Here is an 18,150-nt window from a genome sequence, read left to right on the forward strand (position 1 = left end):
AGAGACAGAATACCTGTCCCCATCTGACAAGAACAGAAAATGGAACATTAACTCACTTGTCAAGTGTTTTTTTATGAATAGTTCAATGTAGCACATGTGAGATGAGGTGTGGTCTCAAAAACTTTGGGATTTAGAGGTTCTTTAATAAAAATCAAACTGAAACAAGCTGGTAATTTTAACCAGGTTATGAGCTTTTATGTCTAAGTAAACTTCAAAATTAGGCATGCTTCCAACAATTTTCTCATTTATCTTTGTAGTATAGAATAGGCATTAGGGAGCCACAAGACTTTAAATACAATATGCTACTGTTACACATTTGATTCTTGCATTAATAACAATTAAAGTAGATTTGACTGTAATCAGTTTAATGAGGAAAGAAGAGCAAATACAACATCCACTTGTTTATACCGATGTATTTCTGATTTTCTCATTTAGTTTCATTTTATTTAAAACACTATTTGATCAACATGATCTTAAAAAGTGCAATAAGGAGCATACATTTCCATATATTTCCACATATTTAGCATACATGTGCATCTCATTTTCCTGCTGGAGATGAAAGAGGTGGAGGAATAGCACTTGTGAGATTTGCCAACAACATTTGCAGCAACAAGCCTTGGTTTGGTTGAAAGCTGGGACAGAATGATGGATACTGAAGCAAATACCGACTCATCTAAAAAAGGCAAACAGCAAAACATCAGCATCACATGAAAAACATAAAGATTCGATTGAATTGTCTCCTGGGTTTAAAAATGTGGAGCTACCAACTTCATAACTCCCTGAGTGCTTGACTCGATTGTCTTCTTCTTCAGAGATCTTTAAGAGAAAAAAATGAAAAGCAACGTATCAGTGACAAATAGAGCCTGATGTACAGAACAGTACAGTGTATCAGAAAAAAGTAAACTCTCAGAAAAAACAACATAAAACTAAAATGTGAAGACATTTTTAAAATCATGTCATATGTGTTTATTGACCATGTAATTGTCCCTTGATTGACACCAGTGTCCTGGGTCAGTTTTCATGCTTTAGTGAACAACACTAATTTCAATTGTGCAAAATAAGTGTTTTGCACATGGAAGTGTAAGGGTTAATATGCTGTTTTTTCTGAGAATCTACTCTTTTCTGATGCACCCTGTAGTTTAATTCAGAAGTGTAAGGTTGTGAGTTATGAGCACTTACTGGAAGGGCATAACTGATGACTATGAAACACAAAATGAGGACCAGTAGCTTAATTGTTGAACAAAATCCTTCCTGAAGCAAAAACAGACAACATAAAACTGTTGTTAATTCCTGTTTAACCCATGAACAAAACAAAACAAAAAAACATCCATCTATGACCAAATGCATCTACTGATGCAAGCTGTTTAATACCTGTTGGTCCACTAATACTATTAATCCATATAAATAATTATTGTAAAATACAGTTTGTCATCTTTTCATGGTGATCAGATATGACCCATTTGAATGTGGAAACACCGTCATCTTCTGCTGCGTTGATTCACCGGTAAAACGCATGTAATTTGACAAATGACTGTGGTTGGAGACTCTTGTTTTTATGTTCTGTTATTGATATCTAAGCTGAAAAAGTCACTTTTTCTTCAGTTTTCCCTGTTTTTGCTATAATAACCCTCAACTTGAATTTCAGCATTTATGAACATCTACATAATCAGTGAAATAAACACAGGAAAATACTGGATTTTCACTGAAAAAACACAAAATACAGAAGATAATATGACAATAAATGGTGATAAATCACTTAAGGAATGTTAAATATAGAGAAATAATCATTTGGGAACTGACACAAAAGTAACATTGTGTCTTTATGGGTTTAGAGCTCCAGGCTGCAAATGTGAAGTATGAGAAGTATGAGAAGCCTCCAGAGAACAAACTCTTACCTGTATACTCAGTGGTGGTGGTGATGACAGCAGACTCACACACTTGAGTAGATTTTGTTACTGACATGTTCATGAGCCCTTTTTAAGGACACATTTCTGCCCACAGTCATCCAATCAGCTGTCAAGTGTGTTTTTCATATTATGTTTGTCCTAAAGGTGCAAAATGTGATGAAATTTTGTAGATAACCCTAAAAACCTGTTTTCCACTGTCCTGGCAAAACTTCAAACTAATCTCACTGCTGTTGGGAAACAGTGGAGTGTTTATTGGATATGAAAAACAGCCAGCACGAACTGAACAACAAAACATACTCTGTGTACCAGCAACTCAACCTACGTCATCTGGGCTCACGTAGAGACTTTGACTACAAGTGAAAATACATAAAAAGAGAATTCTTTGAGAATGAGAATACTTTCAAACCATTTCCTCTGTAAAATGGAAGTGTGCAACTGTTGCATATTTTATCTGTAAATGATCCTGAATGTCAACATTTAACATAATTGCAGATGAGGGAAGCCTCAATGATTTTCAAGACATAAATAAATGTTTAAATGAATAAATGCAGTATGGTACTGGATAATACAGACAGTTTTTTTGGCTTTTTTTATGCTCCTTTTTATGATGTCTATTTAACACATTTGACTAAGAAGTTCTGTGACACATATACTGTACAATATTTGAATATAATATAGATAAAGGTAAAGTATGAAGGAAAAAACAACATTTATAGTCACATAGTTTTTATTGATGATGTTTATTCAACAGAAGTGATTTCTAATCCACTAAATTATTTCACATAAATGTGTTTGACAAACTAATTAAAGTTGAATGTCAGATTTTATGGAGCAGCAGTGGTAACAGTAGTTGTTGCAGTAGTTGTAGTTGTTGGTGCAGTTGTAGTTGTGGTAGTAGTTGTTGCGGTAGTTGTTGTAGTGAGTAGGTTCAACAAAGCCAAAAGCTGTTGCAGCCAGTTGTTGTTTTGACTCTGGGAAAAACAAAACATATCAGATACATACATAAATGATCACAGAACAGATGATTGTAGCTATTAAAGTATGATTTTTCAGTCAGATGCGTTAATGTTGAAATATTCAAGTAAAAAGTCACCTCTCCGGAGTTAGAGTCAGAGCTAGAGCGTGCCAAGCGTTTATGAGCCCTCTCCATCTGAAAAAAACAAAAAGTTACAATTTATTGTTGGTTGAATATTAGAAGACCACAGACAGTGTCTTTAGTGTCTTTACCGGAGTAGCCAGAGCCAGGCTCAGGAGGCATCCAAGCACAAGCGCTACCTTCAGCATGGTTTCAGTGATCACACCTGTCGACAAAGATCCAACATATCAATAAACAATCATTCCCTAAATCTAAAATCAAGTCAACATATAAAGCTGAATACCGTCAAGTGTTCAGTAGATTGTCACACAGATGATGGAGGAGGTCGCTGTAATGTTTTTCACATGGTTCAGCTGGTCTTATATACAGTTAGAACAGGTCATTTCATCTCATTTGCATACAGACTTGTTGGGAAATTGCAAATATTAGGAAATCACCCACCTGGATTTGGTGCTGTCCATTAGATATTGGCAAGAGGAAGGGTGGATTTGGAAGTATTCACCCCACCCTGTTCACAGCCACAGGAGATTTCCAAGAGGAAGACAAACTGGTGCAACCTTTACTTGTCAAAGCAACAGAGATGAATCACTGAAGGCAAATTTCTTTAATGAGAAGTTGCAATATGATGGCATGGAATATATAATATAAAACATCTGTAAGTTATAAATAAGGTTTATTTTAGTGAAAAGTGTCCATGTCTGTAACTGAGTTTCTTTTTTCTATAATGATCCATTTGTGCCTTTATTGAAGCTCATTTTCACAAACAGGATATGAAAATGAGGCAAGTGAGTAATGCAATAAGAGTGCAAATGCAGAAAGGTGATTATTGTGTGTGACTTAATCAGCTATAAATAAATACTAGTATCTTAGAGAAACAAATTATGGATGATTAACTCATATGTGAGGTTTTGTTATGATAAATGGTTCACTTTTGGAATGAGGTGAGGACATATTTTGTCATCACTGGGTCACATGATGTGGAACATATTGGAAATACTGCAAACAGGCTATGAATGTAGTCTTAAACAAATGAATTACATATTCAATCAGTGGTTCAATAAACTGTTGAATTTTAGTGTTTCTTCTATTTTATATCAATGTTTCTGAATGAAAAAGAAGGAAAATATGTTTAAGAAGTTTTTGTTTTTTGTTTTTTTCAGTAGATTCAATGTTGTGTGACTGTGACGGAGAGAAAAAAGAGGCTTAATTTGTGTCAGAATTATGAAAATTATGTAAACCCCTTGGTACCTAAAGAGAGGAAGACAAACAGGAATAAGTATTTACAGGTATATAAAGGAAATGGAGTGTGTGAGATAAGATTTTCTCCAATTATATGACCAGCATCAGTAGAATAATCACAGCAAACATGTAAGTGGCTTCAAATTATATGTACGGGTATATGAGACAGTGTACAACATAATGTTGGGAATTGAAGAAATAAATAGTGGCTGTGCACTTGAATATAAAGTTGGAATAATTTTGTTTTCAGACACATTCCACATTACCTACGAGCCAGCACGCAGCCTTAGATCCTCGGGCAGAGGGCTCCTGGCTGTTCCAAAGTCGAGGCTTAAATCTAAGGGTGACCGGGCCTTTTCCATCAGGGCCCCTCGACTTTGGAACAGCCTGCCCGAGGAGATAAGGCTTGCGGAATCAGTGACATCTTCTAAATCACTTCTTAAAACACATTTTTATAGACTTGCTTTTATGTGATGTTTGTCCCTTTTAATTTTTTAATTTTTAATTTTTTAAAATTGAATCTTATCCTGTTTGACTGTTGGTTTATATTCTCATACATGATGTTGTTTTATCTCACTCCTTTATTTTTGCATTGATTTGTCAGCATCGCATAATGTTATTCCTGCCCTCTTTATTCTGATTCATTTAATTTATTCGAAGTGTCATGTTTCTGCATTGTTGTACACATCTCTCCTATTGTGTTGCTTCTGTTTGAGTGTTTTTATTTGCATCTTGTATCCTGCTGTTGTGCCCTTTACTTGTCTGTCAAAAGCACTTTGTAAACTTTGTTTTTAAAAGGTGTTATACAAATAAAGCTATTATTATTTTTTTATTTTTTATTTTTTCCTGTTTATACACATAATCATCTTTGACCAGGTCAAGGTTGAGTCCCAGTTATACTTTATCTATCAAGAATAAATCACATTGTCACGATCATCATGAGAAGAGGGAAAAATATTTTATTTCAATCTCATTTGCAATAGTGTATGTATGTATGTGTCTGTATGTGTGTATGTATGTATGTATGTATGTATGTATTTATTTTCTATTTCTCAGGTTCATTTGATTCTGGTTATTAACCAGAAGTGCCGGCTATAGTTTTGTTACTGTTTTAGATGAAGAAATTTGACATTTAGATCCTTAGGAAGTTTAATCCATTACATTTCCTGTGATGCTGAAGCCAGTGGTTCTGATTTTAAGAATGCTTCACAGTCTATTTTCATCAGCAACAGTAAACTTATCATATAAACTATATAAGTTGGTGAGATACAGATCAGCTTTATTTGTCTTTGAGTGGAAATTTGATAATAATGACATCAGTCCTCCTTTCTTGGTGTCAAATAGCCATAATGTCCTGGGTTTGGATTTAATTTAACGCTCTAGACATTTAAGGCTCTCACTGATGTTATATAAAAGTCAGAAGTCATCCTCTTGTTCACACTTCATTTTATTAAATTTATTACATATCTCTTTGACAAGACGACATTTGCATGAAAGATTCACTTCTAAAGTCAGGTGTGTGTCTCATTTTCCGACTGGAGGGGGCACAGGTGGAATTGGGAAGGGGAAAATAAAAGGCCGTGGGAATGGGACTGGAATAGGAATGTTAATCTGCTGCATGTTCATCTGGTTCATCTGGAAAACAAACAAACAAACAAACAACAAAAAAAAACAAAACAGCTGATTATGTTCAGGTTAATAATTGTGTGCATATTTTCTTGTATTTCTTTTTTACACAGATACTCACCTCGTCACTATCATCTGAGCGTTTGACTCGATTCTTCTGTTCAGAAACCTACAGACACAAATTAGAAACTCTGTCGGACACGTACAAGTTCAAGCGCATAAAGCATTAAACAACACAACAATAGAAGAACATGTGACTCATCACTGTTGGTTTGAGATCCTTACAGGGACAGAGGAACACAACACTGCAGAGCACAAAATCACAACCAGCAGCTTCATCACTGACAGCAGCTTGAATCGTCTGTACAGAGGAAAGAAAGAAAGAAAGAAAGAAAGAACATATGCTATTTTAACATCATTATTACTTTTATTCTTCTTGTTTAAGGCATTCCTAAAGTTCTTCAAGACAGAACAAAATGTCTTACCTCAAGTCAAAGAATAATATGTAAGTTCTGGTCACTTGTTGTGTCTAATGCTTACTTTTGCAGTGGTCTGCATCTGTACAGGGTCACTTTTAAAGACAATTCAACCCCTCAGTCGTCCAATCAGCTGTCCGAGTGGGCTGTGGGTTTATATTCTTATTAACAATGTGAAATGTGGTGAAACCATGTATGTGGTGGCTCACTCTGACCACAGACAGACATGTTGGGAAACAGAAAAGGTGTTGAAACTGGATGTGGCTGATGGGCTTTATTTTATGCTGGTTTATGATAATATGTATTTAACACACATTTTATTGAGGAGTTTCACTTATACAGTCACTGACAAATAATAATTCTACTAAAATTTTAATGGTATTCCTGGGATGCCTCAAAGTAAACATATTTATGTTAGTGTCATGTCATGTAAAATGACATTTTCACAGTTTTTACCTAAAATGTTTGTGAAACTCATGTAAATGCAGAACAATGATCAACATTACACCTTCTTAAAGGTGAATCAAACAAGTTTTTTTGGGGTTTTTTTGTTTTGTTTTTTTTACAATTACACAGCTCTAATGTAAGATTATGCCAAGCTAGAAATGATCATATGAAAGTAAAGTAAGGTAATATCATGTCACTGATGGTATAATATCTTATATATAGCACCAATGACATTCAATACCTAAAATTCAAAAAGTTAAAATTCTAAATTTCTAGATTATAATATGAAATCAGATAAAATACAAGTAAAAACAATGTATTTGTGGCATTTCATTTTCAAGGATGATTTATTCAGTTTATTCAGCAGGTAACAGAGAAATGATTTTAGATCCACATATTTGATTCAATTAATTCCGAATAATGAGTGCGAAGATAAACTAAAAAATAATAATACAACTGTGGATTCTCAGTGAAACATGAAAAAGCTGACATAAATCAGTCTCTGTTACAACATTACGCTTGTGTTATAATTCACTTATCAGTGAAATGTCAGATTTTATGGAGCAGCAGTTGTTACAGCGGCTGTGGTTGTAGTTGTTGGTGCAGTTGTTGTAGTTGCAGCTGTCGTTGTTGTAGTAGTAGCAGTAGTAGTAGTAGATAATGCGTTGAGTAAGATCAAAAGTTGTTGAAGCTGTTGCAGGGTGAGGCTGTTGCTGTTGGTATTCTGAAGAAAAAAAAATCAGAAATATACAGCATTACTATTTATAATGATGGAGAGGATGAGTCTGAAGTAGTTTAATCTTTAAGGCGAAGACTCACCTCTCCGGAGGAAGATTCAGAGCTGGAGCGTGCCAAGCGTATATGTGCCCTCTCCATCTGAAAAAAACAAAAAGTTACAATTTATTGTTGGTTGAATATTAGAAGACCACAGATAGTGTCTTTAGTGTCTTTACCGGAGTAGCCAGAGCCAGGCTCAGGAGGCATCCAAGCACAAGAGCTACCTTCAGCATGGTTTCAGTGATCACACCTGTCGACAAAGATCCAACATATCAATAATCAACAATCAATTCCTAAATCTAAAATCAAGTCAAAATATAAAGCTGAATACCGTCAAGTGTTCCGCAGACTGTCACACAGATGATGGAGGAGGTCGTTGGAATGTTTTTCACATGGTTCAGCTGGTCTTATATACAGTTAGAGCAGCTCATTTCATCTCATTTGCATACAGACCTGTTGGGAAATTGTGATTATTAGGAAATCAGCCACCTCCACATTTCTAGGTGTGGTTAAAGAACAAAGAAAACAGAAACCAGACATGGATATCCAAAGAATGTATTTAATATCTCATATAACATATAATACTATTTACATTTATCCTCCTGAGACCCAGCAATGCATTTTTGTCCTGTGTAGGGGATAAAAGTTTCACAGATTTACTAAAAAAAAATGCTGTCCATGCATTGCAAAGGACATTCCATTAAAAATAAATAAATAAATAAATAGATAAATAGATAAATAAATAAATAAATAAATAAATAGAAAAAAATAATTTTAAACATGTATCTGAAAAAACTGATGCATTATGCAGTTTCTAATCAAGACAATTGTTTAATATAAAAAAAAAAAAAAAAAAACTTTCATTTTCCTGGGTCTCAGGAGGATATATACACACACAACATGTCTCTAAATCAAATGTAATTATACTTTAAAAGAAGAGTTTCAAAGAAACTAACAGGTAAAATTTACTCTCCACCCTTCAGTATTTCTCAGATTGGGAGTCAGACATGGAATTAACTTGTCTTACTATTACAAATCAAGGGACTAAGTGGTTTAAGGAGGGAAGAGACAACACCCAGCAAAGCACGCTTAACTTTTGCCACCTGAATGTATTAATTATTTGCTGCTTTTAAGTCTACCTCTCAAATAATTTTACATTATTTTTGCAATTAATAAAGGATATTTTCATTTTTTGCTTTAATATTGTTAATTATTAGTATTTGTCACAGTGCTGCTGTGTTGTTGAGAAAACCAGTCGGACATGACCAAATAATGTTTTGCACATAATTAAGCAAGATTAAATGTGTTGTTTTGAGTAATCTGTGTTGCTCAGAGTGTGCTATAAGTATCAGTGGAGTAAACACATATGTTCACAGAGTACAGCTGGTGTACACTTTGTGCCATATCAAATCCTCCTGCTCTGGTTTTAACCTCAATATTTTCTTGCAGGTCTTCAGACACGATGAAACTCTTGTGTTTTGCAGTTTTACTTGTGTCAGCCGTGGCTGCTCATGTGAGTATCACAAGTGACAGACGTGAATAGATGCACAGATCCACAGATGCTGTTTCTACTCTTTGTACGTGAGGTGTTTCTGATAGAGTTGTTCTTTGTTTTGTCTGATGATAAGTGATTCTGCCAATACTATAGGAAAGATCTAAAGCTGAATTCCCTGAACAACGCCATGAATTGTTGTTTTTACCTCCACCAGGGAATGGTGGAGGTTATGTTTTCATCGGGGTTTTTCTGTTTGTTTGTTTGTTTGTCTGTTAGCAAGATAACTCAAAAAGTTATGGATGGATTTGGATGAAATTTTCAGGAAATGTTGATACTGGCACAAGGAACAAATGATTAAATTTTGGTGGTGATTATTGGGGGGGGGACTGATCTGCCTTGGCGGAGGTCTGTGCTCTCCAAGTGCTGTTCTAGTTCATATTTAGTTCTTGAAGTTAATTAATTAATTATTTTTTATTTTTTTGCCCCTATGGGTAAGGAACCAAATATGGTAACTTCACTGACTTTGCTGTTCTACATAACAATAAAATGGAAGGATTTTGATGAAATTTTCTGGAAATATTGGTACTGGCACAACAAACAAATGATTAAATTTACCTAACTGTAAAGATTTACTGAGATCCATTTTTGGTTAGACTTTTAGGTAGATATTTTAGTTTTGACCCATGTTCCTTCTGTGTTTTGCGTTTATTTCAAGCTTACTTGAAAATTCATTTGCTTCCAGAAATGTTGTTAAATATTTGCCCATACCCCAGAAAACAGGTGTTGACAGACTGTTAAATCACCTAACAACTTCTAAGAAAGTTATCATTTTATCTGTGCTTCAAACAGGCTTTTGACTTCAGTCCTGATGACGCTGACGGCCGTAGTCCTGGTCCAGGCCTTTTGAAGAGGAGAGACCCTGAAAAGGTATGTTCACTGTAAAACATAAGTTAGTTCATACTTCTTCCTACTCCTTTTCGACCGTGCAAATTTCAGACTTGTACGTACTTGAAGACGGATTCTGTTCATTTAAATGTTATTTTGTTTTTGTCTTAATTTGCTTCGTTTTGTTTTATTTTGTTTCTTTGCATGTTTGAAATAAAGAAATAAAGAATATTAGCCGAATTAAATAAAATACCTAGATCAAGGCAGTGATTAATTGGCTCTGATTTTAAAAAGCAGCTTGAGCTAAAAAGCGCATATATATATATATATATATATATATATATATATATATAAAATTATTATTATTTTGTACCGTTTCACACTTTGTTGAAACATGCATTAAAATTATATTTTTTCTTTCCTTGATTTAGCGCAACAGGGTGTTTTCTCCAATTTTCAAGGTATACCTGCTCTAATCTCAAGTGTGAATCAAATACACTATACAGTATTTAACATAAATATGAATAAATCTTAATTAATTCGTAATTAATCAATTTCTCATTCATTTCCAGGTGGACAATGTGCAATTTCAGGTAAAAACAGTAATAGTTTGTCTAATTTTCATTGCACAACCTTCTAAACAGTTCTTGTATTTCATACAATGAGAAATAAAAATCATTAATTTATAGTCTTGATGTTTTAGCCGTGACATTTGCGACTGTGAAAAAGCTTTGACAGTTGATCTAAACTATGTGTTCTGTCCATAGAATGGGACTGATGTTCTCCTGAAGGAGGTAAACAACTTATACTGAGGTTTTAATGAAAATCTCCAGTCACAGTCTGGAAAATGTTATTATACAATAGACTTAAATGACAATCTTGCAGGGGGAGAACGTGTTCCTGATGCCAAGGGTGAGTCACAATACAATAAATAAATACAATAAAATGAAGCATTAAGAGTTAAGAGAGATGTTTATTTCATTAATATCATGAACTTCATTTCCTATATTTTCTTCAGCGTCAACGAGGCAACCGTGTAAAGGTATGTGGACAATTTAATTATTTTATTACATGTATCAGTGACACAAATACAAATTTATTGTTTGTTTTGCAGCCGGGAATGGACAAAGAGGAGAAACCTGAGGTAGACTGTTGGAAAATTCAATAAAAACATTCAAAATAAAATAACATACTTTGAGTTTCATTTCACAGTACAACACTGTATGTTTATTTTTTCCCCTTTTGTTTTAGCTTCAGTATCTGAAGCTGAACTACAACCCTGCTCAACCGGTAACTTATTTTCCCTACAGTATTTGTGCATGTTTTTACTAAATCTTTGATGGCAAATGTTGTGAAATTTATTTATTTATTCATTCATTCATTCATTCATTCATTCATTCTCTTTGAAGGACCAAGTCTGCATAGAGTATGGGGTTGTGAGAAAAGTAAGTAGTGTAATATTATTAAATGCTGTGTATTTCTCTGAGCTGTATTTAAAGCTTCCTAATTTCACCCTCAAATAACCTTTAGTAAAGGCTTTCTGTTGGCATGTGTAGTTATGTAATCTCCAGTAAACGCCCCATACCTGGACCTGTTTAGAATTATGCATTATTTGAATTCAGCTTTGTTAATTTCATCATTTATATGGATGTTTATAGGACATAGGATCTGTAAATTATTGTTAACTTTTATGATGTTTGGCACATTTTTTCAAGGCAAACCTCGGTGACATTATTGGCAATGAAGATGATGAAGACTACTGATTCCTTCATAAAAGTTGAGAGTATTAACACTGAACTGCGTAGAGTGACACTGCTTAAATTTAACTAACCGAACATGACATTTTTCACTGATGCTCGCTGTTTTTCTTATTCTCATACTCTCAGGAACTAGTCTACAGTTACAAGCTTCATTCACCAGCTTTAAGGAAGATTATAATTCACTTTTATTTAGGCATATTTGTGAAATTCACTCATGTCATTCAATGTTATCCTGTAAGTGTGCACTACAATAAAAATCTTTACTCATTTACTTTGATAAAGTTCTTTATTTGACATCTTGAGATGAGAGCAGAGTTTCAGTTTACACTATTGTACAAACAACAAGTAAAATGCACTTTGCAGTGTTGAAGGAGAATGAACTTGGTCGAACACTCGAAGGATTCTTGTCTTGTTGGTTTCCAGTTCAAGTTTAAGGCTCAAACAGGAAGGGGAAGTTGGAATGACCCTGGACAAACATTAAAAATATTGATTTAACAAAGATTAAATTGTGTGTGGTGAAAGGCGGGGTGTTCTGTAAAGTCATACCTCATCAACCCCAGGACCAGATGTATCACCACGAGGATCAGGAGGGATTGTAGTGGATTCTTTGTGTGTCCCCAGAGACCATGTCTGAATTTGAGAACAGTTGACACACAAAGTTATGAACTCATAGATCTAACTAACACACAGTTTTCTCTTCAGTTTGATAGATGAGTTCATCTTGTGTACTTACTCTATCTGTCTGCACCTTTGGCTGGGAGGCCTGCTGTAATTGGATGATACATGTGATATTTAAACCGGACATGAGCAAACTATTCAGTGTTAACAGACAATTAAAATTCAATTATCACCCTGAGCAGTCAGTAAATACATTGTGTCATTATGTGTAAATGTGTCCCAGGGTGCTGTTACTCTTACTTCACACTAATACAACTCTCAAACTGAACTGAGACGAGATGTTTTCAGGAGTCCACCGCTAAGCCTTACATATCGACCACACTGTGGTCAGCATCACAGACAGCCGTCACTGCATCACAGCCACCACATCCACACAACCATTACACAACATCTGCAGACGTGTTATTATTATTATGTCTGACTTTAGTCAACAGCTCTTAACCTTAAACTTCAACACTCCAGCCCACTTGGCTTATTTGTGCCCTCCCTTGGCTTCCTGACTAAAAAACCCTTATTGTCTATCTGTTTATTTCTGATGGTTTATTTAATGTGAAGATTTATAGTGCTTGAAATGTCTTATTGTTGTTTGCTTATATACCATGTATTGCTCTGGGGTTTTTTTTGTCTGTTTTAATTTTTATTTCTGCAATCTTTGTCTTTAAGGTCCGCCCAGTCATGTGACCTCTCTCTATATATAGGAGAATCCATATGGGTAGCCTTCTTATATCAGTCCTGATGAAGGCCCATAGGCCGCAGTGCGTCAGCTATAGTTTTTCACTCGTTTGGCCATGCTGAAATAAAGGCTTTTTAATCTCAGCCCTACTCTGAGTGCCTGAGTTCCTACAAGGAACTGTCAAAGTAAAGCAGACACACAGGAAGACTGTTGATGTCACATATTTTCTCCAACATGCAATATAAATGTCAGCCCTATTAAAGCAAATGATCTTAGCATTGTTCACCTGCAGAGGGAGCTGTGGCCTCTGAGTAGTCCTTTCCAGATTTGGCTGAATAACCTGACCGTTGTTAGGCGGCAGAACCACAGTGTTCCTCTGCTGAGGGTAGCCATAAGGAGGCACAAAGTAAGGGAAGCCCTGTGGATGAAAAAATCCAACTGAATGTTCCACGCATGTCTAAATAAAGAAACTGACCTTTGCAGACAGGTCAATATGTTTGTTTTCATACCTGTTGTCTGGGAAGCTGAGGAAATCCATAAGCAGGGTACTGAAACTGTGGAAACATCTAAAACACACTAAAACAATCAATAATGTGTTCTAGGCAAGACTAAGTGACAGCGCTGTGATATCAGTGCAGCTGAAGTGTTGTACCTGCACTGGGTTTTGAGCCTGCTGAGGGATATTAGGGGAGTTGGGGTCCTGTGGAGGTCCAAGCTGCTCCTGCTGGCCGTTAGGGATGAGCACAGGCGGTAGCTGGTTTCCCTGTGTAGGAAACAGTACTTGTGGCCCCTGAGGGCCAAACGGACCAGCCACCTGAGGATTTAAGTTCACCACCTGTGGGGTGAGCAGCACCTCAGGTTGCTGCTGCTGCAGAACAAACTGGGGTAATATCGAAGAGCCCTGAATGAACACAGGGATTTTCCATGTTAATATTATTTTCTGATACACACATTTTTCTGACAAAGGATGAAATACAGCTTTTAGCCTAAAACACTAAAGTACAATAATAGTTCACTACCTGTGTTTGTCCTAGAGCAGCCAGAGTGAGTCCATTCAGTCTCAAAATCTAAACATTAAAAAACAGGCTATTTTACAAATTTCACTTAAACTCTAACATACAGTATCTGTAGGAAATGTAAATACCTCATTGCTGTTGCTGGCAAGAATCCCTATCTGCACCTGCATAAAACATCAATATTAACAGATTGGCACTCATGTTTTTGTGATTAGCAGTGTATATTGTTGCAAGAAAAAAAAAACTGAACTTACTGGAAGACCAAAGCTCGTCCTTATTAGACAGGTCAACAGAAAGGCCAATTGTGGTTTCATGATGTCCTAAAGTGGATACAAAAAAACATTAATAGTCACTTTATGTCATTTTTATAAAGTGTATCGATCAAATGTTCACAAAGTTATGTTCAGGTGAGAGAAAAACTCTTACAGAATCGTCTTACCGTTTCTCTGGCACTGCTTTCCCTTTCTGTGCGCCTACCTCTTCACCTTGCCCATATCCCTTTTAAATTCTGTCCATGTGAGCTGTTATAGTCCACCACCAACCCAGCCAGACAATGTGTGGTCAGTGGGACAGACATTTCTCATGGCTCATACGACTCAGACACTTACAACACACACCAGGTAAGTATGTCATTAGGTGTAGGTCATGTCTCTAAACACCATGACATGGTCGACCTAGAGCTGTTCATGATTCACCTACACATTAGAATTGAACATCAAAAAAAAAAATTTACACAGCTTTTAAATCCCTGAACTAGAACATCTTCAGTTAATGCGTCTTGTCTATATAATGCACTTTTTATGAGTTAATTTGTGTAAGTTTCTGTTAAAATATTCAAGTGCGTAGTTTGTAACTACAGACTGAGACTAACAGGGTTTTTGCTTGTCATGAAAAAAAAGGAAAGCATATAATCAGGCATTTGTCACAATCATGCATGGACTTGTGTTGGCATCTCACAGGGGTTAATTTTTGTCTGTGTTGAGATTTAAGTTGAGGATAGCCAACATAAAAATGTAGCACAATACAACCTGCATGTTTTTGTGACTTCATTTGTAGTAATTTGACCATTTGATACCAGTTAACATGTCAAAAATGTGGTAAAACAGATTAAACTGAAACGTCTTGTAGGTTTTATGTTGATTTATCATTTTACTCCATTTCTTTTATTATCTTTGCAGAACATGAATGCCCTACTTTTGTACCTGCTACTTACTTGTACTTACTGCTACTACAGCTGTAAAAACAGTTTTTTTCCATTGTAGATATTTTGGTTTTTCCTGGATAGAAAAACGTACATGTACCGTATCTCACATTGTGGTTTTATGTATGTCTGTTTTATGTCTGTATTTTTCAAAACAAGGGTGCTGCGTATAATTTTGTTGTGCAGTTTACAGTTATATCTTATCTTATCTTATCTTATCTTATCTTATCTTATCTTATCTTATCTTATCTTATCTTATCTTATCTTATCTTATCTTATCTTTTCTTTTCTTATCTTATCTTATCTTATCTTATCTTATCTTATCTTATCTTATCTTATTTTATCTTATCTTATCTTATCTTATCTTATCTTATCTTATCTTATCTTATCTTATGCTCAACATACGTTTCCAATTGTTTTTATGTACATTCTCATTGTGCACAACAAAAGAAGGTGGAAAAGTTGAAGTTAAAAAAAAAAGTTATACTAGGGAGAGATGGAAAAAAATAGCAAAAGGTAAAACACTGAAGGGCTGGATATTCATAATTATTAATTATAACTTAAGTCTTGCTCCAGCGTTTTCATTCAAATGTGGAGTTAAAATGTAACACTTCTACTCACTAATGGTAACTCAGCAGGTGTTTTACATTAAAAGCATGCCTATATCCTGTAAATTTGGTTAAAAATAGCTATACATTCAGGTGGAAACTTGACTATAATCTGCTTTAACTCATATTCCCCTTGAAATAAAAAAAAATATATAAAAAAAAAAAACTCTTTGGTATGGGTTCCTGGGTGGGAACCCAAAACGTGTGGGATGCCAAGGCATTTTGTGCATCCCATAATGTTGCACCTGCACAGCTCACATCATGCTCCACCATGTCTTTTCATGAAACAGGGTTACTGGGGTTAAGCACATGAGCAGCACTTTTAATTTCCATGGTTTCTCTCTTAAAGATTTCTGAAATGATTCCTTCTCATACAGTTTCCTTTATCATATTATTTGTCTTTGTATTTTACTTGTAATATCTTTTTCCTACCTAGTACCCTTTAGATGGCAGCAAAGATCAGCTGAAGGCTGCATTCAAGGTAGAAAAAGTAAAAAAAAAAATACTTCAGTAATGCTTTAAAGGAAATTTATTTTCATTTGAAAACAAGCTGACATTCACTCTATAGGTTAAACTGAAAACAATGCACATAAAGCTTGCATGATTATTCATACTGATACATGCAAATCATATACTGTAGGTCAAGCTTTTATTTTATTTGCTTCAGTGCTTCAATAATAATGTCATTTCATTTATCTTCATGGTGATCTTCATCATGGCAGGGGGTTGTTACTGTTTGAGTTGGAGCTGGAATCTGAAAACGTAAGAATCACATATAAGAAGAATATATTTGATATTTAATTTAAAAATATATACATTTTTATCACTTATTATACTGTTACCTGAGTGTCCACAGTGGTCCTCGGGGTATTATCTGGTCTCATAAGCTGTCGCTTGAGAATTAAAAAAAACACACCAATTTAGATCAACACTATTTTTCCATCACCAATGATGTGAATAGGATTCATTGGGTTATTACCCTAAATCTTTTGAATGGATCAGGCTGAAAGGGAAGCTGCTGTTGCAGCGGGCCACCTGTGAGCGCCTGGACAGAGAATAAACAGGCCCAGAGGATGTGATATAAATTCATTTTGTATTTAACTTTCTGCTAAATTTTTAGATTTGAAATGAACAGAATTAAAAGCATCTAAGATTACCATCAGAGGCTGCTGAAGGGGATTCATCTGTGCCATTTGAGGGACTCCCATATAGGGAACCTAGGGAGGAAACAGACAAAACACTATCAGTCCTAATGTCAAATGAACTATGATTGTGCAGAAATGACATGACTATTGTATGTGCAACACAAACCGCATTGACTGCAGGAACAGGGAACATGTTGGGAAGAGGAGGTGGTACAGCAAAGGCAGGAACACCAGGAACAAACTTAAGGAAAGAAATAAAGAAAGGCATCACAGTTTTATACTAAACCTTTTCATTTTACGAGTATTTCACATTTCTTTTTACATGTGGTTTTCTGATTTATATTCAAGACTTCAGCTCCTTAAATGAATATTGCAAAAGTTTTTATTTCACATTAACATAAGCTCATAAAACTGACCAAATGATAGACTGACCTGAGCAAACTGGGGCTGCCCGGCAAAACCTGCACCACCACCAGCTACCATGGGGGGGTTCAGGCCTCCTGGCATCATGCCGGGGTTCGCTCCATTTGCCATTCCTCCGTTCATAGCTGCCATCATCCTTTGTCTCTGTTTGGAGGGAGAAAGAACATTTAGTATTAAGCATGCATGGGCTGTCATGTGGATTATTGGATCATTGACAATAAAAAGCAATCAGTGCATGTCTTACTTTGCCAGCATTGACCTGCAATAAGAGATGAGACAATAATTAGATAGATAGATAGATAGATAGATAGATAGATAGATAGATAGATAGATAGATAGATAGATAGATAGATAGATAGATAGATAGATAGATAGATAGATAGATAGATAGATAGATAGATAGATAGATAGATAGATAGATAGATAGATAGATAGATACTCACATAACAGATGGTAACCAACAATGCTGTGATGAGAAGAAGCTTCATCTTTCAGTGTTAAACCTATGAAATGAAAGGTTGAAAAAATTGATTTCACTCATACATAAAACACAACTACTTCTCAATGATGAATAAAATTACACTTACCGTATTGTTTCTTCCTTCCCGTAAATGTTATGTGCCAAGTAGGACTAGTAGCTCTCTGAGTTTTGAGACCTTTTATCGGTCTCAGAGATTATTATGAGCCAATTAGAGAAG

General features: G+C 35.3%; 3 protein-coding genes and 1 long non-coding RNA gene across 5 annotated transcripts; all 4 read right to left on the reverse strand.

Annotated features, from left to right (window-relative positions):
• Positions 1–432: 432 nt before the first annotated feature.
• LOC115423158 (uncharacterized) lies at positions 433–1,245 on the reverse strand. The gene is made up of 3 exons (XR_003935920.1): positions 1,180–1,245; positions 769–816; positions 433–673 (listed from the first exon to the last, which is right to left on the reverse strand). It is a non-coding gene; the product is annotated as an uncharacterized LOC115423158 (long non-coding RNA).
• A 1,376-nt stretch (positions 1,246–2,621) lies between these two features.
• On the reverse strand, positions 2,622–3,327 carry LOC115423115 (ELMO domain-containing protein C-like). The gene is made up of 4 exons (XM_030139844.1): positions 3,287–3,327; positions 3,135–3,206; positions 3,001–3,057; positions 2,622–2,878 (listed from the first exon to the last, which is right to left on the reverse strand). The coding sequence occupies exons 2-4, from the start codon at positions 3,189–3,191 to the stop codon at positions 2,732–2,734; spliced, it is 261 nt and encodes an 86-aa protein (XP_029995704.1). The 5' UTR covers positions 3,192–3,206; positions 3,287–3,327; the 3' UTR covers positions 2,622–2,731.
• A 3,783-nt stretch (positions 3,328–7,110) lies between these two features.
• LOC115423106 (ELMO domain-containing protein C-like) lies at positions 7,111–7,944 on the reverse strand. Its single transcript, XM_030139832.1, has 4 exons — positions 7,900–7,944; positions 7,745–7,818; positions 7,611–7,667; positions 7,111–7,515 (listed from the first exon to the last, which is right to left on the reverse strand). The coding sequence occupies exons 2-4, from the start codon at positions 7,799–7,801 to the stop codon at positions 7,348–7,350; spliced, it is 282 nt and encodes a 93-aa protein (XP_029995692.1). The 5' UTR covers positions 7,802–7,818; positions 7,900–7,944; the 3' UTR covers positions 7,111–7,347.
• Positions 7,945–11,969: 4,025 nt separating this feature from the next.
• Positions 11,970–14,574, reverse strand: odam (odontogenic, ameloblast associated). Of its 2 annotated transcripts, none has more exons than XM_030139695.1 (10): positions 14,515–14,574; positions 14,330–14,395; positions 14,204–14,239; positions 14,079–14,126; positions 13,712–13,960; positions 13,569–13,625; positions 13,346–13,477; positions 12,442–12,471; positions 12,255–12,338; positions 11,970–12,174 (listed from the first exon to the last, which is right to left on the reverse strand). In XM_030139695.1, exons 2-10 carry the CDS (start codon positions 14,387–14,389, stop codon positions 12,139–12,141), a joined length of 732 nt encoding a protein of 243 aa, XP_029995555.1. In that variant the 5' UTR covers positions 14,390–14,395; positions 14,515–14,574; the 3' UTR covers positions 11,970–12,138. The 2 variants fall into 2 exon arrangements, with proteins under 2 accessions (XP_029995555.1, XP_029995546.1); XM_030139686.1 differs by having other exon boundaries at positions 11,971–12,174; positions 12,442–12,474.
• Between the last annotated feature and the right edge of the window lie 3,576 nt (positions 14,575–18,150).

This window comes from Sphaeramia orbicularis, chromosome 1 (genome assembly GCF_902148855.1).
Source record: "Sphaeramia orbicularis chromosome 1, fSphaOr1.1, whole genome shotgun sequence".
Taxonomy (NCBI): domain Eukaryota; kingdom Metazoa; phylum Chordata; class Actinopteri; order Kurtiformes; family Apogonidae; genus Sphaeramia; species Sphaeramia orbicularis.

What these genes read in the sequence shown, in the direction of transcription:
- LOC115423115 (XM_030139844.1), bottom strand. Translation starts at nt 3,191, where the DNA reads ATGCTGAAGGTAGCGCTTGTGCTTGGATGCCTCCTGAGCCTGGCTCTG. An exon ending in GCCTGGCTCTGGCTACTCCG is followed by an intron (nt 3,058 to 3,134) that starts GTAAAGACACTA and finishes TGTTTTTTTCAG; the next exon opens with ATGGAGAGGGCTCATAAACG. An exon ending in CTGACTCTAACTCCGGAGAG is followed by an intron (nt 2,879 to 3,000) that starts GTGACTTTTTAC and finishes TGTTTTTCCCAG; the next exon opens with AGTCAAAACAACAACTGGCT.
- odam (XM_030139686.1), bottom strand. Translation starts at nt 14,389, where the DNA reads ATGAAACCACAATTGGCCTTTCTGTTGACCTGTCTAATAAGGACGAGC. An exon ending in GGACGAGCTTTGGTCTTCCA is followed by an intron (nt 14,240 to 14,329) that starts GTAAGTTCAGTT and finishes TGTTTTATGCAG; the next exon opens with GTGCAGATAGGGATTCTTGC. An exon ending in GGCCACAGCTCCCTCTGCAG is followed by an intron (nt 12,475 to 13,345) that starts GTGAACAATGCT and finishes ATCCAATTACAG; the next exon opens with CAGGCCTCCCAGCCAAAGGT.
- LOC115423106 (XM_030139832.1), bottom strand. Translation starts at nt 7,801, where the DNA reads ATGCTGAAGGTAGCTCTTGTGCTTGGATGCCTCCTGAGCCTGGCTCTG. An exon ending in GCCTGGCTCTGGCTACTCCG is followed by an intron (nt 7,668 to 7,744) that starts GTAAAGACACTA and finishes TGTTTTTTTCAG; the next exon opens with ATGGAGAGGGCACATATACG. An exon ending in CTGAATCTTCCTCCGGAGAG is followed by an intron (nt 7,516 to 7,610) that starts GTGAGTCTTCGC and finishes TTTTTTCTTCAG; the next exon opens with AATACCAACAGCAACAGCCT.